At 46.8% G+C, this 22,226-nt stretch overlaps 2 protein-coding genes across 4 annotated transcripts; one reads left to right on the top strand and one right to left on the bottom strand.

The window, feature by feature from the left end:
* Window positions 1–328: 328 nt before the first annotated feature.
* On the bottom strand, window positions 329–12,268 carry LOC118786210 (ubiquitin carboxyl-terminal hydrolase 37-like). Of its 3 annotated transcripts, XM_036541313.1 has the most exons (25): window positions 12,134–12,268; window positions 11,506–11,542; window positions 10,654–10,829; window positions 10,267–10,432; window positions 9,983–10,083; window positions 9,650–9,762; window positions 8,835–8,912; window positions 7,385–7,473; window positions 7,147–7,231; window positions 6,641–6,796; window positions 6,420–6,551; window positions 6,075–6,198; window positions 5,611–5,897; window positions 5,389–5,506; window positions 4,204–4,283; window positions 3,951–4,115; window positions 3,808–3,858; window positions 3,513–3,648; window positions 3,081–3,294; window positions 2,709–2,875; window positions 2,569–2,629; window positions 2,376–2,491; window positions 2,074–2,143; window positions 1,852–1,990; window positions 329–1,749 (listed from the first exon to the last, which is right to left on the bottom strand). In XM_036541313.1, exons 3-25 carry the CDS (start codon window positions 10,825–10,827, stop codon window positions 1,668–1,670), a joined length of 2,904 nt encoding a protein of 967 aa, XP_036397206.1. In that variant the 5' UTR covers window positions 10,828–10,829; window positions 11,506–11,542; window positions 12,134–12,268; the 3' UTR covers window positions 329–1,667. The 3 variants fall into 3 exon arrangements, with proteins under 3 accessions (XP_036397206.1, XP_036397205.1, XP_036397207.1); XM_036541312.1 differs by lacking the exon at window positions 11,506–11,542; XM_036541314.1 differs by lacking the exons at window positions 329–1,749; window positions 2,569–2,629; window positions 11,506–11,542 and having other exon boundaries at window positions 1,882–1,990.
* Window positions 12,269–12,372: 104 nt separating this feature from the next.
* On the top strand, window positions 12,373–16,178 carry LOC118786061 (CCR4-NOT transcription complex subunit 9). The gene is made up of 8 exons (XM_036541093.1): window positions 12,373–12,541; window positions 13,890–14,069; window positions 14,284–14,399; window positions 14,509–14,618; window positions 14,769–14,878; window positions 14,983–15,081; window positions 15,168–15,259; window positions 15,453–16,178. The coding sequence occupies exons 1-8, from the start codon at window positions 12,524–12,526 to the stop codon at window positions 15,619–15,621; spliced, it is 894 nt and encodes a 297-aa protein (XP_036396986.1). The 5' UTR covers window positions 12,373–12,523; the 3' UTR covers window positions 15,622–16,178.
* The last annotated feature ends 6,048 nt before the right edge of the window (window positions 16,179–22,226 follow it).

Below are 22,226 nucleotides of genomic sequence, written 5' to 3'. Positions count from 1 at the left end.
TTTGTTGCACCAATTATAACTCCATTCTAAATCAGTACATCTGTCTCGGAGGCAGTCAGCGGCACTCAGGAGCTCAGCCAATCAAGGTCTGTGGCAGCAGGCAAAGAAACAACCATTTCAGTCAATGGAAAAGTTAGTTACAGAAGTGGGGTTTGCAAGTTTGTATTTCTAAGTGTCAGAAATGATGCCAGCATTATAATGGCTCATACAAATACAGCACCATATGTTCTCACAAAATGAGAGAATTTAGGAAGGAGAACCAGAAATCAACAAAATATGCTCCACTTCATTTTGCATCTGCAATTGAAATACAAAATACAAAAACATGTTTTCCCCAAGTTATTTTATTTTAAAATTCACTTTTGGAGTAAAATACCGGATGCCTGGCAGGTAGTGTGAGCATAGCTTTAAACAGCACTGAAATCTTAACATATCAAACACACAGTTCTTCAGGTGACCCCAGGTAACCCATCATTCTTTCTGCTGAGTGTGAGCAAGGCAGTGACAACCCGGTCCAAAAACGGCAGTTAAGAAGTTTGCTAATAAAACTCCAAAGATCTGAATACTGGCCACGTAGGATGCTTAGGCAAGTCGCACTGTAAACATGGAAACCGTCTCTAAAATAAATAGTTAATATATAGGCTTTATAAGTAAAGCCTATTCAAGATAGAAACCTCTTATAAAAAATGTCATCTAAGTTATTTTCTGAGTTCTGAATACATTCGAACCAACGTTTGGTTGTATAATTTTCACAAAGTAAAGCTCTGTAGGAAAAAAAAAAAAACTACTGGTATTTTACCGGGAGATAAACGGAGATGCAGTAGGGATGTCCAGTGAAAATCAGCCCCTGGGATACAAAACGTTCTTACAAAAGACAAGCTATTTCATGAAGAATTGGTTTGTTAGAGGAAGTTTATGTAACGAATAAAACATTTAAATGAGAAGAACAGCAAACATTCAAACTGCAGTCCTACAATAGCTCCAGAAAGAAAGTGAAACCCATTCATACCGAGCTGTACGGGACAAACATAGAAGAAATAAAAGCCCACTGGCATGTTACCACCACAGGACAAAGTATTGCACCACTTTCATTAGGCTGCATATCAAACAGAAGGCCCTCCTGCCAACTCATTCCCACACTTGGCATACGCTTCTCCATGTGTCAGAATAAGCCATTAATCAAACCGCAAATTACAAATTAAAAACTGTAAAGGGGAAAAATGCAGGAGGACTAATTTATATTTGTTGTGTCAAGACAATCTTGATCTCTTAAGGATAGTAAGTAATTTTGTTAAAGTAATATTCAGCAAAAATGAAGAAAGAGAAAAAAAAAAAAAAAAAAAAACTTAAGTCCCAAAGGTTCATGGCTAATTTAATTCCAGTTGAATGTACACACAACCCTCAGACACGGTGCGAACCCTGCTTTTAAAGCCTTCGTATCCCGCTGCGCGTGGTTTCCTCGAGGGTCGGGAACAGAACGCAAAGCTGAGGGGAAGGCTGGCCTGCAGGAATGGAAGCAGGTGCAGGTAAGTTCAGTAACAAAGTGCTTGAAGTGTAGGAGGGTGGACGGTGATCAGTAGTACAGGAAAAATGATTTTCACTTAAATCCCCGAATTCTACAATTATCCATTCACCACAGACATCCATCCCAGCTGATGGTCAGCTCTTCAGAGGGGCTGCAGCACAGTCCTCCCAGTGTCGCTGCTCGCCCCTGTCCTCTCCAGCTCAGCGAGCTCCTCAAACACGTCCCTGCAAGCCAACCACAGGACAGGCTTTCAGTCACACATGCAAGAAACGCAGCCAACGGAAAAGCAGCAAAGACTCAGCATTTGTCCTTGGAGAGGCGCTCACTTGTGCATGTAGAAGAAGATGTACCCGCTGCGATCTCTCTCTCTCTGCACAGCACACTCCTGCGTGCGCGACACATCCAGGTCGTTGTAGGTGAGCCAGGCCTGCTTCTTCATGTCGTACACGTCGCTGATGTAATGGCCTGTGAGGGACACGGTGCTGGGTCACTGCGGGAGATTTCAGCAGCAGGGGGTGGGGCAGCCCGGGGGCGGGGCCAGCGCTTACCTGAGGAGGAGCTGCTGCCGATGTGGCTGACCACACTGATGAGCCGGAATGAGTTGGCCAGTTCACCACTCTGACGAGGGAAGGTACAGCTTAAGGTCAAACTTTTCATCCACACAGACTGACAAAGCTTCACGGTTTTATGCCAGAGAAAACTTCTGCAGAAAAAGTTTCCAAAAGGTTTTTGAATCTGAGCCCATCACGTGCAGCAGTCATGACCCCCATGAAGCATGTGTGGGTGGGCGGAGTGTGAGGTGGGCAGAGCGTATGGGGGTGGGCGGAGTGTGAGGGGAGGCGGAGCGTACCTCAGCATTTCTCCGCAGGGCCTCGGCCTCGGCCTCGCTGTACTCCATGTCGAGGACGTCCTCGTTCCCAGAGTCCTCATCAGAGCACAGCAGCTCCGGCAAAGAGTTGGTGAACTCTGAAAGGACAAGCAACAGCGATCAGAACAAAGGACACGCCTGACCGCAGAACACGCAGGGTGTTGCTCCGTTTTACCTTGCAGGCTGAGCTCGGTGGCCCTTTTAAGGTCATCATCCTCCTTCATTTCCCGAGCCTCCTGCAGGTAGGCAGAGGGATTCTCAGCGTGTGAAAGCGCATGGTCTCAGGCAGGAAGGACGGCTCGGCACAGGACTTACCTGCTCCTGCAGGCTCTGGGCCAGGGCCTGCTGCAGCTCTTGCTCCTCCCTCTCCTGATCCAGACTGTACTGCTGCATCCAGTCCAGCTCCCCCTGGCCTCCATCTGGTGTCTGGTTCTCCTTGTTCTCATCCAGGTCCTTGGTCAGGTCCAGCGAGTCCAGCACATCTGAAGGCAATTAAATCACTCTGCATTAGTGGTGCCGCAGCTCCTGAGCAGCCCAGGTCTATGATCCGGCAGGGGGAAGCTCTCACCACAACTCTAATAAACTGCTCCCTACAGCTCACTGCTGTTCAGCGGAATCAGAGCTCGCGCTGCACTGCATTATGGTCAGTAAGCAGAGTCCTTCTGAAGCCTTGAGCTCTGACCGTACCTGCAGGCTTGTCTGCTTCCAGGAGATCCATGTGCTGACTGAGGTCCTGAGTGTCAGCGTCCCCGAACCCGGTGTCAGGGCTGCTGGTGGGCTCGTCCTCCGAGGAGCCCGAGAGCGCCACCTCATGGCGGCTCATCTCCAGCACCGCCGCCAGCATCTCATCATCGTTGATCGCGCTGTAGTCCTGCTGCTCCACCTGCACCCCCCGCGGCACCTGCGCAGAGAGCCGAGGGTCAGCGCCTGAAAGTCACTGACTTCTTACAGAGCTTTTTATCCCTAGCTACACATTTAGCAAATGTCTTTCCTGTACTGACAAGTGTGTTCCACAATCCAGCTGCAACACAGAAACGGCACGTGCATTCCTCTGCAGGAGACCCCCACCCGCTGTCATCAGCTTCAAATGACAACACTGAGGTGTCAAAGAAAGCCAACCTTTTCGGTCCTCTCATCGTCCGCCAGACAGTCGCTCAGCCTGCGCCTCCGGCTGGCCGCTTTCCTGGGCAGCTCCTCCTCACTGTCGGAGTCCAGCAGAATGCTGCTGGAGCTGGCTGCCTTCAGAGAGCTTTTCCTGCCAATCACAGTTCAAACCATCACTGTGTCAATCAAAGCAAGTCAACTGTGATAGAGCAGAACTGAAGCACCTATCCTGAGCCTGACCCGACTGAAACCGACAAATCAAACGCGTAAAGCAAAAAGCACAAGCAAGTAAGATGGTGATTAAACTAACCTTAAGAGCGCAGAGGAGTTCAGGGTCTGAGAGGTTTTCAGAGTCCGTGACCTGAAAGAGGCGCAAGACACACGTGTTAGGCGAGGCGGGGGGGGGGGGGGGGGCGGCATGCAGGACTGGGACTCGGGGGCGTGGTGACGTACACGGCTGCGTGCGGGCTCCAGCCCAGGCTGAGCGGCGGCCGCGTGGAGTCGCTGCAGTGGGACAGCAGCGTGAGGTATTTGGGTATGAGCACCTGCTGTCCCAGCTTGCTGTTGAGGGACAGCTGGGTGTTGTAGCTGTACCGTTTCAGATGCAGGATCAGCACCCTGGTGAGATCAAACACCGTCAGCCTCCTCTACAACTCCATCTGTTTTGCTGAATGACATTAAAACTAAAGCGTTCTCCGTAACGCACCTGGGGAGTCTGCTGAACTTGTGTGTCACAGTGGCTGATTTCCCACTGCATTTTTCGCAGGAATACTCAATCTCCTCCATCTGCGAAAAGGGCACACAATGGATCGAAGGGCATGGTGAGACAACACAAGGCTCCACATGTTTCCACTGGCAGCACTGGTGCTACCGACTGTCTCAGTTGCTCACACCAGCACGTAATTTGGTCGCACCCTTTTTTTTGGTACAGCATGGTATTAATCAATGACCCCGCATGCTGATTAATAGTTGTCTTAATTTGCATACCCTAGTTTTGCATTGACGTAAAGATTGACAGTGACTTGAGACTTGATATTTGCAAAATAGTTTAATCTGAACTACCGCAACTACTGCGTTAGCCATTGTAGTTGAAAGTAGTACTTTTTCTTCTTCACTGGCTCAGTCGGTCTCTCCCCGCCTGCACCTGCACTCTCATGATCAGCTGTACCTCTCGTTGGCTCTCCCTCTCCACCAGCCTCCTCTCTCTCATTTTGTTTTACCCTTTCGCGTGCACGGTCACACCAGTGTGATTAGCCCTTTAGCGTGTATGCTAAAACTGGTGCGATTAGAACAAGAGACTGGAAAAATTCTAGCTAATTCTAGCTTTGAGGAAACAATGAGTTAACATTAAATGCATAGCAAATGCGGCGGTGAAAACTATGAGAAGCTTAATAACGCTTACGAAAACATAACGAACCATGTAAGGTAACGTGCGCTACATAGCGTAAAATAAGTGACGTGCGAAAGGGTTAAAATAATCAGCTACAGACCGCTTCATCTTTGGAAGAGGGTAACAGCTAAATGGATTGTTTCACGCGTTTCATCACTGAGGATGAAAGTGCAGGCGGGGAGAGACCGACTGAGCCAGTGAAGAAAAAGTACTACTTTCAACCACAATGGCTAACGCAGTACCCGTGCCGGAGGGGCACCAAAAAGCCTAATGATCATCATGCACTCGCACGAACGCAACCACGTGAAATTTCACCTCGCACACTCTCAGAAAACAGTCGCAGTGGACTGCAGAGGAGAGAGCAGAGAGGTGCGCCTAGTTATAACATTCAGTCGCACTGTCTCAATAAATGGAGCCCTGAATCAAACCATCCTAAACCACAGCCTTCAGCTCATTTTCCACATTTAGATCAGGAAGCCACAGGCGTTTCTGTAAAGGTACCCTGAAAAAGAGATCCAGAGAGTCCTGTATGGATCGTAGAGGACGAGTCTTCTTTCTGCGTGGCAGGTCGATAGACAGATCGTTGAACTGCTCTCGCTTCGTAACAATCTCTCCACAACTGCAATGGAAAGAGGGATGAAGGTGGGAGGTGGGAAAGAGGGATGAAAGTCAGCTGGCATGTGTGACTGAGGTAAAGACGACCCCAGAGAAAGAGAGACTCACTCTTTACAGCTAATGGTGTGCTGAACTTCGAACTCCATGTTGGCCGCCACTGGGCATGTGTAAATGCGGGAGGGGTCAGGCTCCTCCCCCAGCCGCGAGCCCTGAGGCTCCGCCCCCAGTCTTGAGCCCTGAGGCTCCGCCCCCAGTCTTGAGCCCTGAGGCTCCGCCCCCAGCCGTGAGCCCTGAGGCTCCTCCCACGACTGCACATCGTTCTTCCAGCTCTTGTTCACCTTCTCCACATCCTCCTTCAGCTGATCCAGACACTGGCTGAGGAACTCATGAGCGTCCTGCAAGACGACACCACCATTTCAATGCTGACCTTCACAAAAACACCAACATCCATGTACTCACTCAGGCCACAGAACTCTGAGATGCTGCAGACAAAGCTTCTTTTAAAGTATGCAATCATGTCTAAACGTTAATGTAGACGTGCAGCTGTATCCCAGCCAGGAGAGCAGGCTTACGTTCTGCATGTACCCAGAGAAGCGCTCGGCTGTGGAGGAGATAGCACTCTTCACTCTCCTCAGCAGGTCCTTCTTCATCTCAGGGCTGCAGATGTCCTTCTTAGCCAGCAGGTGGGCAAACCGCCTTTACACACAGAGAGAGGGAGAGAGACAGAGAGAGAGAGGGAGAGAGAGACAGAGGGAGGGGGAGAGAGAGATACAGAGAGAGAGAGAGCACAAATGTCTATGAATGATCACTGTGTACAGAAGGCACAGGGAGAACTTTGTATCACACATTCAGACTGAATAAGGGAGCTCTGGCGCCTCCGTGTGGCCGGAATGCTTGTTGCAGGAGAGCTGTGCTACCTGAGAAGGGCGTTCCCCGGCACCTTCTTCCAGGGGATGCCCTGTTTCAGCAGGTCGTTGGAGAAGGTCTGCAAGCTGAAGAGTGACTGCAGGATGGCATTCATGTAGCAGGTGTTTCCCAGGTTGGAGAATCTACCACCAGCAATGTTTCTCATCAGTATAAAAAATGCAAAAATAGACGCCAAAGAGATCTAGCTTGTGATGTAATTCTATCTCCTCACCCCTGCAGCGGCGGCTGGGGCTGGGACAGGGCGGATGGGCGCGACTTGTTCCAGCCGCTGTAGTCCAGGCTGGGGCGCACTTTCTTAAACGGCGTTGAGTGGCTGGGAAACAGCAGGCTCCTTTTGGAACACGGGGACTGGCTTGTACTGGATGGCCTGAAACACACAAAAAAGATTTTACATTATGCATAGTGATAAGCAGCAACACTGAGCAAGACTACAGCCCTGACCAAGTACAGTTCTAGTGACTGTAGCAGCAAGACAGCTTATAAAGCACTGCTTTTTCAGGGTCCGTGTCTAACTGTTGTAAAACATGCAAACTGAGAATGTGTTTGCAGACTGAGAAAACGGGAGGTGAAGGCGGCCAAATTATTCACCTCCAGTAAGGAGCCGCAGTAAGTGAAGGATTCTAAAACACCCATTTTACTGGTGTGTTCATTCGGCCAAAACATGGCCTTGCTTTGCAGTTTCAGCATTAGAAAATGACCTTTACACAGAGTACCTACCTATCCAGGAAGGAGTGGCTCTGCGAGTAGTCCTTAGAAACAGATCTGCTGCTATAGAATGATGATGGCTGAAGCGGAGCTGGACCTGATGAACAGATGAACCCTGATCACAGAATGCCCTTCCCTGGCACATTACACACAGCTGGCGGTAATGACATGTTTCTGTCCCACTGTGCCATCATGCAGGCATCCAGCAGTGAAGAAGGGGATGTTAGACAGGAAATTCAGCCACACAAACCTGAGCTCCTGTTCTCTTCAGAGTGCTTCAGCTTCTCCTTGCAGCCCAGCAAAAACTTCCGGGATGGGTCTGCAGTGGCCTTGTTATTGCTGCAATGACAATAAACAAAACACTACAGCCTGCACTGTAACACCAGCTCACTCTGATGACAGCCTGCACTGTAACACCAGCTCCTGCTGACAGCCTGCACTGTAACACCAGCTCACTCTGCTGTGTCCCTACAGCCTGCACTGTAACACCAGCTCCTGCTGACAGCCTGCACTGTAACACCAGCTCACTCTGCTGTGTCCCTACAGCCTGCACTGTAACACCAGCTCACTCTGCTGTGTCCCTACAGCCTGCACTGTAACACCAGCTCACTCTGCTGACAGCCTGCACTGTAACACCAGCTCACTCTGATGACAGCCTGCACTGTAACAACAGCTCACTCTGCTGTGTCCCTACAGCCTGCACTGTAACACCAGCTCACTCTGCTGTGTCCCTACAGCCTGCACTGTAACACCAGCTCACTCTGCTGACAGCCTGCACTGTAACACCAGCTCACTCTGCTGACAGCCTGCACTGTAACACCAGCTCACTCTGCTGACAGCCTGCACTGTAACACCAGCTCACTCTGCTGTGTCCCTACAGCCTGCACTGTAACACCAGCTCACTCTGCTGACAGCCTGCACTGTAACACCAGCTCCTGCTGACAGCCTGCACTGTAACACCAGCTCCTGCTGACAGCCTGCACTGTAACACCAGCTCACTCTGATGACAGCCTGCACTGTAACACCAGCTCACTCTGCTGACAGCCTGCACTGTAACACCAGCTCCTGCTGACAGCCTGCACTGTAACACCAGCTCCTGCTGACAGCCTGCACTGTAACACCAGCTCCTGCTGACAGCCTGCACTGTAACACCAGCTCACTCTGCTGACAGCCTGCACTGTAACACCAGCTCACTCTGCTGACAGCCTGCACTGTAACACCAGCTCACTCTGCTGTGTCCCTACAGCCTGCACTGTAACACCAGCTCACTCTGCTGTGTCCCTACAGCCTGCACTGTAACACCAGCTCACTCTGCTGTGTCCCTACAGCCTGCACTGTAACACCAGCTCACTCTGCTGTGTCCCTACAGCCTGCACTGTAACACCAGCTCCTGCTGACAGCCTGCACTGTAACACCAGCTCCTGCTGACAGGACATGCGTCTCCATTGCTGCTGCTATTACTGCACTGCAGGTAGCATGCACTCTCAGTGCAGCCACAGAGCATACAAACTCAATTACCACTGCTAAAACAGGCACTACGCTCCACTTTCAACATTTACATTACTATAGTCACAATGGGCTACTACTCACAGGACAATGACAGGGTTGAATCTCAGAGGAGAACACTACAAATACGTGTAAGAGAAATTCAGGAATGGCCTTTTGCAAAAGCAAAAGCTGAATGTGATGAGGGTGCCTACCTGGAGGAGTCGTTCTCCTTAGGGTAGTCCTCGCTCAGGTCGCTCTCTGAGGCCAGCGGCCTCTTCCTTTTCTCACTTCTGGCAGACAAAGCAGAAGGAAACCTGCATCTCTACTTGCCACTGCATCTTAAGGCTGTGAGCACATACAGCAGTCTAGCCCAATGGCTTCTGATGTACAACTCAGGTGCAAAGCAAGCTGTCAAAATGTGTAAGTGTCACACTGGTTAAATGCCATCACTTTGCAACCCAAACTACTGAACTAAAATTCTAAATGTGGCGCTCAGAATGACATGAGTAACTCCCCGCACACGGAGCCTGTATAAGCTGCCCAGATGCTGCAACACTGTGCTCCATGTGCCCACCCATGCACCCAGGGCTACATGCTGCATGCTACATGCCGCCCCCCCCCCCCCCCCCCCCCCCCCCCACAAACACACAGACACACAGGCAGTTCATTTGAAGGAAAAGGGAGGAAAAGTGCAACCATGGGAGTGTCTTCCTCAAGCAGCCTGCTCACCTTCTATAACAAATTTATTAGAGGACCTCAAGTGCAGTACAGCACTTCCTCCTCAGAAAGCTCTCTTCACAGTTTGTTTGGAAATCTATCTCCCTGGGAAGGGCTAGTAAGGGAAAGATTCAAATTCCACAGGAATATCCCATGCATCCACATTCATAAAGCAGGCTGCTGAGCATCAGAATGCTGTGGGAAGATGCCAGAAGGATCTTATGTCATATTCAACAAAGAAAATCAGCCCTTAAGAGTCTAACAGTGGGCCTTGTGGAGAGAGGCGTAAGTGCAGGTCCTGCATATCTACCTGTTCTCCGAGAGGCCGCTGCGCAGGGGGGCGGAGACTCTGCTGGGGCTGGCCAGGGGCTTGCGAGGGCTGCTCTCCTCTCTGCTATCCAAGCTCGCTCGCCTCTGTGCCGTCTAGGACAAATTACCACTTAAATGCACATCCTAATCCTCAGCTTCACCACATTTTATTGTACAGTGCAAATAAAAGAACAAAACTGTATAAAATGACGTGTTCACCAGAACGAAAATCTATAAAATTATAAACGTTTTCACATATAATCAATTCCCAATTATGTATGCCACTTTTTAAACGCAATCCTTAAAATAGTGAAATATCCTTTAAACTCTGTACCTGTCTCTCAGCAGAAGGCAGGTGCTGGCTGGAGTCATTCTTTATGGATCTGTTCCCAAGAACACCCCCTAAACCTGCACTTCCTTGGGTAGTTTTTAGAACTAGAATAAGAAAGTAACTTATTTTCAGTGTGCTCCACACTGCCACAGGAAAGGAAAGGTAAGACAGCTGTACTCAAATGAACAAAAACTGCAGAATATACAGTCACACTGCTTTGATTTGAATTGACTATGCACAATGATCAAAAGCACTCAATGCATTTCCACAGCACAAGAAGAGCATACCTGTCTGTTTGCCTTGTTTTAACTTATCAAGGTACTCCTTCAGTTTTTGAGCCAATACAACAGGCATTTTATCCAAGGTGACAACACTGGAGTCCTTCAGTGTCACCACAAGTCTTATCTGACTCTGCATAGGACCCAACACTACATTCTTCACATTTTGGTTTAGCTGCAGGCAAAGAGGAATAAATCGATGAGAAAAAGTCCTGTATTCTCAGACCAGAAATATAAACAAAACATTGTAAATTAATCAGCATTTAATTTCACATCTTCAGTCAGCAATCACACAGGTGAGCTGCCATCTCAGTGGCCATGTACAGTAACCGTGACCCTCACAGTGACAGCATCCACAGTGTCACACCAGAATTCAAGCACAGGCACACGGTGTACCTGAAAGACTTTGGGGGCACCACCGCTGTTGAACTTCAAACAGAGGTGGACTTTGCTGTCCTTCTCATGGATCTCAAAGCTGCCTTCTTTCCATCTGGTGGTCCCCAGCTCCAGGCTGCAGATGCGGATGCGGACCGGCCCGGCGGGGCACAGCTTGGGCACCGTGGCTGCCATGGCTGGTGGACACAGGGCACTTTCAGTCTCAGGTACAACTGTCGGGCTGAGTTAAACTGTGATAAGCGTACGGCAACACGTCATTGGTATTCTGGTAACTGGAGCAAAAGAACACTTAAATGGCTAACATGGTCATATTTGCAAACGATCCTTTAAAAGCAGATATTACATAGGCTAAGGCATTTTTTTTTAGAAAAAAAGACGCTGGGAATACAAAGTAAATCTGAAGTATGTGTGCACATAGACTCCACATGATTCCTCGCTAGCAAACGCTACAAAGACCAAGCCTGCAATCGTGCCCTGATCCCACTGCGAGAAGCAGCAGCTAACAGCTACTTCACTGGCAATGAACAATGGGCTTTATTGTTCACGTACTCACGCAGCCTGCTAGCTGTGAACGCTATGAATTAGTGTGGTTTAGCTGCCTTGCTGTTGGAAAATAGCTAACCTACTTAATGAGCACATATGAGCGGCTACCGTTACCCAGACCGGGCAGGTACACCGGAGCACAGCACGCAGGCTATGCCGCTCGCTAGCAGGCTCAGTAACGAAGCTAATACGCGATTCAGTTAACGTGACACAAACGGGAGCTAGCCGAGCAGCTGTTCAGCAAACAAGCAGGAAACAACATTATTCCCTGCCCAAAGCTGGCCGAGCCTGAGGCGATTCCGAACTTACCCACACAACAGTCCGCCTCCACCTGCCCACTCACGCCCTGGAATTAAATTAATGTTTTAACTCCAATTAGCTACTGGCCCCATTAGCGACTGAGGAATCTAACCAAATAAAGTTAGCGATGAAGGAGACCACACGTTAGGATAGTTGCTAGTCTAATCGCAATGGTACGGCACACAAAAAGTCGCAGAGGACATTTGGCTATAATAAAGAAAGAAACCAGATTTGACTCGTTAACTTCAGCTTCTGAACTAACGGTAACGTTAGCTTCTCATTGACTGGTGGGAAAAGAGGAAAGCGGTCAGCTAGCGTGAGCAATGACAGTTTCTTCACTTTCCTAAAGTCACACCAATAGGTGAGCATGAGATAGAGCCGTTTTCTCCGAAAATTTGCGAGCGATGCTTAGTGGCACAACATATTCGATCAGGCGTTAGCAAGGTTAGCAAACTGTGGAGGGCATATTCATTTAGGTGCTAGCAAACGGTTAGCAAGCTAGCTAATGAGGTACTAGCTAGCTAGCGAGCTAGCTAACGTAATGACATCAAGGCCAGAAATAATTGCTAGCTAGCAACTGCCCATCGTCAAGGGAAAAAACATGGGTCTTTCTATTGAGGAAATAAAAATGTCTTACTTGTGAATAAGGTCCGTGTTCTGCCGGGGTTTGTGTATGAACGGCTGTAGCCCGGCTGCCGGCACGCGGTGGCCGTCGTTATTCTGTTGTTGACAGCGTAGCGCGCGACGCAGCAGCTGCGCTATGATGGCGGGAACGCGAATTCACAGCGGAAATGGTGCCCGAGAACGCCGGCCGCGCGAAACATCGCGAGATTTCCGTCACCAGCCCGCATTCTATGGTAGATATGTGCGCGGGTTAGGGTTCACGGGTCGCACTTTCGTCTAAAGTTGTCTTAGGGCTCTCTGTTTTTGCAACAGAGAATATTTTTCATATTAATATTTTGTGTAAAACCGATTTAAAATAGGTACTCAACAGGCTCCGGGAGACCATATCCAAGCGCTTCAGAGAATGTTGGCTACAGGAGCAGTAAGACTGCTATTTTATTGTTTCTGCCAGCTACCTAGTTAGCTGCCATGCTAGGCCTCAGTATATCGTTAAGCGACTAACTGTAGCTGTCAAGTTAGCGCCTAGCTAGCTGGATGTGATGGACAGAAAAATACAGAAACTTATTTGGAAATTCCTTTGGGGGTAGAAAAACGCATAGTAGTTTCTGTGCTGGCTGTTTAAGCGTTATTTATTTCACAGTTACTTCAGGTCTTTCGTCTCAGTTGGATTCAGAACGAACTCTAGCTAAGTGATATCGTATTCCTAAGATGATTTTCAATAAATGCTCTAACATTATTTCTCACGATGCGGTCTTGTTATAAGATGTAGTATAGGTGTAATTTTGATTATAGCAGTCGCCTACTTTGCACTCACCCTCTGGGAGATTGAGGCAGTATGAGAGCACTAATGCAGAACTGTATTTCTTATCATTAGCCCTTTGAATATTATGTTTTAATTTTTATTGTTTGTTTCATTGTGAAGAAATGTATTGGAATAGTAATTATACCCCATGCTCATTGAAGTGCAAAATATAGGGAGAGTATGATATGTTGGTATTTTAATGTAGCAAACCTTTTAGCCTGTTGAGCTATCGTGTTTATGTAAACTCATTTTCAAGGCTTATTTACTTATTTCATTTCTTGACAAGAAATATGTCGCTCCAGCTGGTGGGGTAGTTATCTAGCTAGACAGCTAACAACAAGCAGTTAACCATGTACTGTTGGCTAGCTGGCAAGCTAAGCTGAATACACTGGACAGCAGTGATTGGGGCAGTAGCGTGATCGCATCTGTGTTTAGTAAACTAGTCGCATCTCAGTATAATAAATAACAAAGATGGAAGGTAGACAGTAAAAACAGATTTATTTTAACTAGGTACTTTCTATGCAAGCTGTGTAGCTAAATAATTACGTTCAAATAATGCATCGTGCTAGAGACCCCCAAGACGTGGGTAGGTGGATTGTGTGCATAGTTAAGAATAATGATCATGATGATAACTTTGTTTACATAACTTGCCAGGAAAAAGCTGTTACTCTGTTCTCACAAACAGACCAGCCACACATTTTCTTCAACAAGAACCAAGAACCAACAAGCCCACATCAGTGATCATTTAACTTAATTTAATAAAGAACACGGAGAACAAAAAGCAGTACATTCAGTATTGCGAAAAAGTGTGCTAAAGCAGGATGTGTCAGCACAGCGCAGTCTGTAAATATTCAGCTGGAGCTCAATTATCAGACCACATGTGGCAGACATGCAATGGAATGTAACATAAAGTAAAAGAGATCACTTTCAAGGGTTTGCCTAGTTTACCTTTTGATTTGTATTATAGGCTGTAACCACAGCACTGGCGCAAGTGGATAGGGAAAAGATCTACCAGTGGATCAACGAGCTGTCCAGCCCGGAGACTCGGGAGAATGCCCTGCTGGAACTCAGCAAGAAGCGGGAGTCTGTGCCAGACCTGGCGCCCATGCTCTGGCACTCCTGTGGCACCATAGCCGCACTCCTGCAGGTGGGCGTCATGGCAACACTGAGCTGAAGCTGCTGAGCTAATCTGTTGTGGACGTACAAACCCATCTATACCTTACAGTGAAAATGCTTGACACCAAAATCATTGCTCCATGTAACCCTGTTTACAAAAATGGTTTGCTCCTCTGGTGATTATCTCAGCTGTGTCTTCTTTCAGACCTTAATGACTTTAATATTGTCTGTCTGTGATTTTACAGGAAATTGTCAACATATATCCCTCTATTAATCCACCCACACTGACAGCGCACCAGTCCAACAGAGTGTGTAACGCCTTAGCACTGCTGCAGTGTGTCGCCTCCCATCCTGAGACACGGTACAGGCTGGCTTTTATTCACATTAAAACGGAGCACGTTTGTTACTTTGTAATACAGTACTAAGGATGAGATATGTCTCTGAATTGTTCTCGGGCTTGTTTCTTCCAGATCTGCATTCCTGGCTGCACATATCCCACTATTCCTTTATCCCTTTCTACACACTGTCAGTAAAACACGCCCGTTTGAGTACCTGAGACTCACTAGCCTAGGAGTCATAGGTAAGTTACTTTCATCACTAAACACGCCCCTTTGAATATGTGTGATTCACTAGCCTAGGTGTCATGGGTGCCCTCACCTTTATTGGCTGTTTTTCACTTCTGATCTGTACATTTTAACTGTTTATTAAATGCTTGAATGTCTTTCTGTAGGAGCTCTGGTGAAAACAGATGAGCAGGAAGTGATCAACTTCTTACTAACAACTGAGATCATTCCCCTTTGCCTCCGCATTATGGAGTCTGGCAGTGAGCTTTCCAAAACGGTATGCCCTCTGCACCACTCCCCTCTCGAAAGCGTGGGGAAAACTCTGCTCTCTCTTTGGGGTATTAAAAACACAACTGCTCACCGTCTTTTCCTCCATGACAGGTTGCTACCTTCATACTACAGAAAATCTTGCTGGATGACACAGGGCTGGCGTACATTTGTCAGACGTATGAGCGCTTCTCTCATGTGGCGATGATACTTGTAAGTTTCCTGTATCTCATTTGAAATGTGAGGCTGGCTCCATTTGAATCATTTGGATTAAGGAAAAATCCCTTCTCCATTTACAGGGTAAAATGGTCCTGCAGCTGTCTAAAGAGCCGTCAGCTCGTCTGCTCAAGCACGTTGTGCGATGTTACCTCCGTCTCTCTGACAATCCAAGGTATTCCAGTAAACTCAGTCTGTATGAAAGCACAAACAGGAGGCTCAGGCACGTCTGTCTGCCTGCATGGCTGTTCCATGAATGACCTGTAGGAGGAGCTCTGTGCTTCTCAGTTAGGCAGTGGCTTTGTAATGAAGAGCGAATGATGTCAGTAAAGTGTCTTGTGGGGTGAAATTTGTACCTGTCCTCACAGAGCGAGGGAGGCCCTTCGCCAGTGCCTGCCGGACCAGCTGAAGGACACCACCTTCGCCCAGGTGCTGAAGGACGACACCACCACCAAGCGGTGGCTGGCGCAGCTGGTGAAGAATCTGCAGGAGGGGCAGGTGACAGACCCCCGGGGCATCCCCCTGCCCCCGCAGTGACATTCCTGCGTCTCCCTGCTGCTGGTGAGGGCCGTCAGCAGCGAGGGCCGGGAAATGATTAAGGATACGGGAAAAAGAAAAGGCAGGAAGAGCTGCCTCTGCTTCCTGTGCCCTGGGCACCTGGACCGCGTGGGACACCTGATGTTCTTGCTGAGGTTTTCGTAAGGTGCTCTTTGCAAGATTTTCATAGAGGAAAAAGGTGCTCTTAGACATTTTTCTGTCAGCAAACCCAGCTGTGAGGGCAACATCCACACACCTGTTTGCTGCTTCCCCGCAGTCTGCTGACCCCTCCCTGTTCCGAAGCAGCAGCGAGGAGCTACAAATGCACACTCCTCTCTGGACCTCTGCCCCAAACTGGACTTTGAATACCATGCTTTGTTTGTGCTCTGTTACCAACTGTATAAATACTGTAAAATAAACCACACCTTTCAGAACATGCATTAACATGGTCTAAAGTTATTGTAGGGAATCTAAATGCAGTTCCTTTACTGCCATCTCTTTGAGTGAATATTCTCACAGAAGGAGAACACGTGTTCTGAGAGTAACTGATTTTTGTGTACCAGCTATGTTTCAAGTTTGAAGTTTGGAGGATACTTTTATCCTACAAGTATATCCAATATCAAAATATTGATAACATTTGACAAACGTCAGACTACATGGAAACTTCCTAGTGTGTTGGTTTTACATGATGAAGATATTAAATTTGTTCATGTTCTGAGTTGTATAAATGAATGTATTATGAAAATGTGTCCTTAATAACTGCTGCAGTCTGAGCTGCTGAGCACATTTATGCATCAAATGCTTTATGGAGTGATTTTACACTCTGTGGTGTAGATGCACCCTCTGGAGCATAAGAAGATACAGCAGTCAATCCATAAACAAACCGCTTCTGAATCTGTAGTGTATTAACAGCCAGAGATTACATCGATTTCCTGTAGCTGTGTTGGTGCTTACTGGTATTGCTTATGAAAACACAAGCCCATCCGTTTCCAGTAATGGGTCTGTTAAGCTTGGCCAATGACCAGATTGAGCACAAATGATGGAAAATAACATCTATATACACCTGTTCCTTTATTCTCTGAGACACACAAGCGACCCAGAAAAACAGTATCCTGTATCAGCTTCAGCATAGAAATACAGTGTACAATATACAGTATATGACACAGGCCAACTAGCCAGCTGCGTGATAGCCCTGCCCTAAAAATATTTCACAGCAGCCCTTCTTCTCTTACAATCGTAGAAAACAAAGGGAGCAACAACCATTATGTTAATTTGTGCGGTTAGGGTTAGGGTTAGGGTTAGGGGTGCAGAGAGCTGAGAGGTCCTGGGTAAGGGGCCTGTGAGTGGGGTTCACACGAGGCAGTGCCACAGCTGTGCACAGCAGGGGGTGTATGGGATACATACCTGGCAGAGGGTGGAAGGGACCCCCATTTTAACCTCACCCTTGAAAGCTGAGCCAGGAAGCTGAGCCGAACTGTGTATTATTAATGTCCTGGAACCTGAGGAGGACACAGAGGGAAGACTCCCAAAAGGAAAATAAAGGAATGAGCTGATGCAAATTGACGGAGATGTCCCCTGGTTGGGCTCTGACATAGCCTGTCACTCTGGAATGTGCAGGGCAGCGAAACCAAACTAAGGGACCTTTTCCATTGGAGTTCCGCTGTCTTCTATTACACCGCTCCCTGGCACTGTCCCACTCGCTGGGCTCTCATACTGCAGCAGCCAGAGGGCTGGAGTGCTGAATATTTCATGGCAGCAGCTTGGTAACGCGAGCCGTGGCAGTGCAAAGGGAGAGATGGAGGGATGGAGCCGGGCTGCAGGGCCCTCCGGAGAGCCTGGGTGGGGATGCGTGGTGGGGTGGAGAGATGGAGGGATGGAGCCGGGCTGCAGGCCCCTCCGGAGAGCCTGGGTGGGGATGCGTGGTGGGGTGGAGAGATGGAGGGATGGATCCGGGCTGCAGGGCCCTCCAGAGAGCCTGGGTGGGGATGCGTGGTGGGGTGGAGAGATGGAGGGATGGAGCCGGGCTGCAGGCCCCTCCGGAGAGCCTGGGTGGGGATGCGTGGTGGGGTGGAGAGATGGAGGGATGGAGCCGGGCTGCAGGCCCCTCTGGAGAGCCTGGGTGGGGATGCGTGGTGGGGTGGAGAGATGGAGGGATGGACCAGTGAGGGGTTTGGGGGGATGGGGTGGGGGGATGGGGGGCTGCCCGAAGATGGAATTGAGTTTTAAAACACCTGAATGACATCAAACACACTAGTGGGCACAGAACTCAGTTGAACCTGTCAAAACATTCTATTTATGATCGATTTTTGAGTTTTTACCATATATATTTGTGTGTACATATACATATATTGTATAACTATATTTACTTCTTTATAGTGAAGTGTAAGGCTGTGTTAAATGATGATCTGTGTCTCTGATGATAGCCTCCTCTCTAGTGTTTGGTAGGAGGAAGGAAAAATAAGGCTCTTCTTTTCACCATGTGATAGTCCAAACAGCACACGCAACTCATTCAAATAGTCTGAGCATGATATAAAAATTCCTTGGAAATGGAAATTATTTGTGCCTTATGCAAGTCCTTATCTAAGCAGCTGTGAATTGAGGTTAACGTGCAGATGTGAGAGGGAGGGTAACACGAGCACCTCCAGAAAGCCTGATGAATGCTGTCACGCCATTGGCTGGAAAAGAATGACCCCTGTTGCACAATGTTCACCTGAAGGGAAAAATTCCGAAGATCCTTCCGACTCTTTAAATTATGATTCATTATTTAGTTAGTTACTTATTTCGGAAATACCATTAGTGAAGAAACTTAAAAGGCTGTCATAGCGTATTACGTTACATTACAGTGTTACCATTTAGCAGACACTCTCATCTAGAGCAAAAAACTGTGTCTCAATGTCTCAATGGAGGCACAAGGATAACTGACAGATAGAGGTACAGTCACAAGGATAATATTAACAGGTGTAGAACAACCAGAATAGCCTTAAACAGGCATCAATACAGAAACACAATCTTAAAATAAAACTATACAACAATAAAAACATAGTGCTTAAAAACACAGTGCTTAACAATTATCCTTCAGGGCAGCATGTAGTACTTACATCATAGAAATGAAAATGTAGAACCTAAATATGAGCTATAAAACAGCATTACCTTGAATCATAGTGCTTACATGGTGCCAAAGTGACTGGCAATGATCTGAAACAGCAGTATTACACGGTATCTGGACTCAGTGACAGTGGGAGTGTTCACAGTCTGCACGAGACAGGAAACATTGACTTCTTCAGGACAGCACTAGATAATCTTGTGGGTTTTCATTCCGGTCAGTCTATCATTCAATCAGTCACCTATTGGAAACATTTAACTATGTAAATCATGTCTGGTCAAGGGGAAAAAGCTGTTTCAAACCGTACTGACCAGTTAACAAAATAATGCTTGACTCATATTAACATTGATGTAAACGTGTGTTGTATGGTTGCTTGCAGACACCATGCTGAGAGTGTTTATTCTTCAGTATGTCTGTGAGTGTGAGTGATGTCTTCCTCCTCTGAATAAAGACCTTACATTTGTTAGCTGAGGCTGTGAGTTTGTGAAATCAGATGCAAATTTTCTTTTCTAAACTCTTGCTACAGATACAAGAAATGTGATGGTGACTGAAAACAGTGGAATGAAATCATACTGCGTGTCTATTTCCAAGGAAGGACGCAGTATACAGTGTGATAAAAAGGATTCAGGGAAAAAGAGTTTGGAGAGAGAGGAAATATGCGTAAAAAGTACAGGAGGCTGAGGCATAGTCAAACACGGGAGGGAAGGAAGAATAAATCATCATAAATGATCCCAAGCACAGAAAGAGAGAGTGAGGAGGAGCTGTGGGTCCAGGGGGAGGAGCGGGGCACAGTGATGCTGACTCAGGATCAGTTTCCCAGCCTCTCGGCAGTCTGTGGGAGCATGCGGTGCAGTGAGGACACTGGCAGACAGCGCTAAGACAGGCCCAGCTCTCCGGGGGAGATCCCTGCCTCTAACCCTCCACAGCTCACAGCTCACCCACACCACAAACATGCCCTTCCACCAGGTGAGTGTCTCCTCTCTCCTCTCGGTCACAGCACTGTCCCTCGGGCTGTTGCTCTCTCTTCTCCCCCTCATTTCCCCCCGCCTGCCGTCTCGCTCTCTGATCTGCGCTGCCTGTGACTGCTGTTTGGTTCACCCTGGGTGAAGTAGGGTGCTGTAACAGACCGTACCTGCTACATCTCTGTGCTGGTTTTGCTGATTGTTGAACTCTGGCTGTGACAATAAGGTGGACAGATAAATGTAGCTCATTATTTTTAGTAGATTTTACTGAAAGCTTTTGTCATAATGCATGTATCATGGAATTCATATGTGTATAAGTTTAAAAACTCTGATGTGACATCACTGGCCAAACGAGAGCAGTATCAGCAATAAAATGAAAATTCTGTACATTCACATGGCTGTTATCAGGAGAGATAAAGTGAATGCCCTACATCACATTTTTATTGCTAGTGCTCTGCTAGCACGTTAGCAGTGAAAGTCATGAGAGTACACTTTTTTCAAGATTACTGTAGACAGTTCTGTTAATAAACATATAAATAGAGTAAATAATAATAATAATAATTAATATTTTAATTATTAATTTATTTTAATTATTTTTAAATTATTTAATAATTAATTTGTTTTAAAAATGTACATACCTATGCATGCATGTAGTAGCAATGTTTATACTGCATTTATTTGTTACACATTCTATACAGTATAGTCTATTAACTATGATCTTTTCAGTGACAAACTTCATGACACCAATGCAGATTTATGTAAAATTATAAATAGCACATAAATACACAATACAGCAGTAAAAAGTAACAAAAATAACGGGCTTCCATTGCTCATTATATTGCACTATTTAACAGACTTAGAACACTTAAAACGAACTTCTCATGCACATTTCCCTGACATTAGGCATTCTAAAGCACCAGCCTGAAGGAAATCTTTAAAACTGAGGATACAGGGGGTGAGTGGGATCCCCAGCGATGCTCTGAGCTTTCCTCTTCACTACAGTGTTAAATAGTTCAGTGTTAAATAAGGCTGTTTCTGCTGTCAGCCAGTGATTTTATCTGCTGTGTTTGTAGCTCTGAAGAGGTTACTTTTATTTCCCATACCAGACTATCATATTAAAGGTTAGCATTTTCTCCACCAGACTTACACCATCTGCAAAATGCCTTGCTAACTCCAAACCTTTTCAAATTCTTTTTTATTCCTCATTATCACATAGAGATGAGACAGATGTGACTTTGAGGTAATTCTGCATACTTTCACACGTGGTCCTGCGTTGGCTCATTTCCTGCCGCAGGGATAAAACTCCCTTGCTGCCTCACTTGCCAGACGTGATGTCAGAAATGGCTGAAGGGAAAGGCTAAAGGCCCCTTCAGTGATTCAGTGCAGTCGTGCTTTTATAGCTTAGGCTGCAAAGCTGGTTCTACAGCGGCGCTGAAGCATAGTGTTTAAGGAGCAGGACTCGTAACCAAAAGATTCCTGGTCTGATTCCCTGCTGGGGCACTGCTGCTGTACCCTTGGGCAAGGTACTTAACCCACAATTACCTCAGGAAATATCCAGCTGTATGAATGGATAACATGTAAAAAAATAACCTATGTAAGTCGCTCTGGATAAGAGCATCTGCTAAATGCCAATAATGATAATAATAATAATGTACAGTAACAGTGGCCTTCCCGAGACTTTAAGAACAGAACAGAGGAGACTGATGTTCAGGGCTTTTTTGGGGTCACAGTGAGGTTCACGCTGCATGAATGTCCTGTAGCGTGACCACCCATTCAACTAAAAAATATATTCACCTGTTGTGCTCCAATGAGACATATGATTTTACATATTCTACGATTTGTACACTGTTCCCAGGACTGTAGCGATGAGAAAGATTTCTATGCAATGTGTGGAAAAATGCTTGGGATCAGTGATGCAGAAGCTGCAGTGTTGACCAGTGGCAATTCTAGGATCAGACCTTTAGGGGGGCTCATCCCCTAATGAGAATATGACATGCATACAGTGCCTTGCAAAAGTGTTCAAGCCCCCTGCTAAATCACTAATTTCACTGGATAACAACTAATACATTGTAATTTTTCTATATATGATATTTTAATTTACAACAATAATACTTGCTCTCTCTGTCTTTCTGCCAACTCCATCCTGCTCTCTCTCCTTCCCTCCCTCTCTACCCTCCTCTCTCCCTCTTTGTGCTGTCAACCAAAAGGCAAACATAACAACCAAACAGAGAATTTATATTCTAATAAAAGGTATAAATTGATCCATATCAATTTATAACATTATTCTAATTGAATATTGGGTTGCTGTGGGCAATGCAGTGAGCTAACATCATTTTGACCTTACTCTGTCACCTGAACCTGGCTGTTTTCTTTAAAAAAAAATTGTATATCCATCTATGGAAAAACTGACATTTCCAATGAGTCAGAGTTTGTTCCAATGCTTCAATTCACTGTCCATAAATGTACTGTAAATATACCATAAAGCCCAATTCTATCAGAATAAGAAAAATTGTGACTACTTTAACCAAAATAAACCAATA

This window comes from Megalops cyprinoides, chromosome 11, assembly GCF_013368585.1.
Source record: "Megalops cyprinoides isolate fMegCyp1 chromosome 11, fMegCyp1.pri, whole genome shotgun sequence".
NCBI lineage: Eukaryota > Metazoa > Chordata > Actinopteri > Elopiformes > Megalopidae > Megalops > Megalops cyprinoides.
The sequence above is the reverse complement of the archived record's forward strand: the minus strand, read 5'-3'. Positions and strand labels throughout refer to the sequence as shown.

Bases quoted from the DNA above. Each gene is read 5' to 3' on its own strand.
- LOC118786210 (XM_036541313.1), bottom strand. From the start codon at position 10,827: ATGGCAGCCACGGTGCCCAAGCTGTGCCCCGCCGGGCCGGTCCGCATC. The intron at 10,084-10,266 runs GTATGCTCTTCT...TTCTTATTCTAG, and splicing joins AAAACAAGGCAAACAGACAG to TTCTAAAAACTACCCAAGGA. The intron at 5,507-5,610 runs GTGAGTCTCTCT...TTTCCATTGCAG, and splicing joins CACACCATTAGCTGTAAAGA to TTGTGGAGAGATTGTTACGA.
- LOC118786061 (XM_036541093.1), top strand. The intron at 14,400-14,508 runs GTACAGGCTGGC...TGTTTCTTCCAG, and splicing joins GCCTCCCATCCTGAGACACG to ATCTGCATTCCTGGCTGCAC. The intron at 14,619-14,768 runs GTAAGTTACTTT...GTCTTTCTGTAG, and splicing joins CACTAGCCTAGGAGTCATAG to GAGCTCTGGTGAAAACAGAT.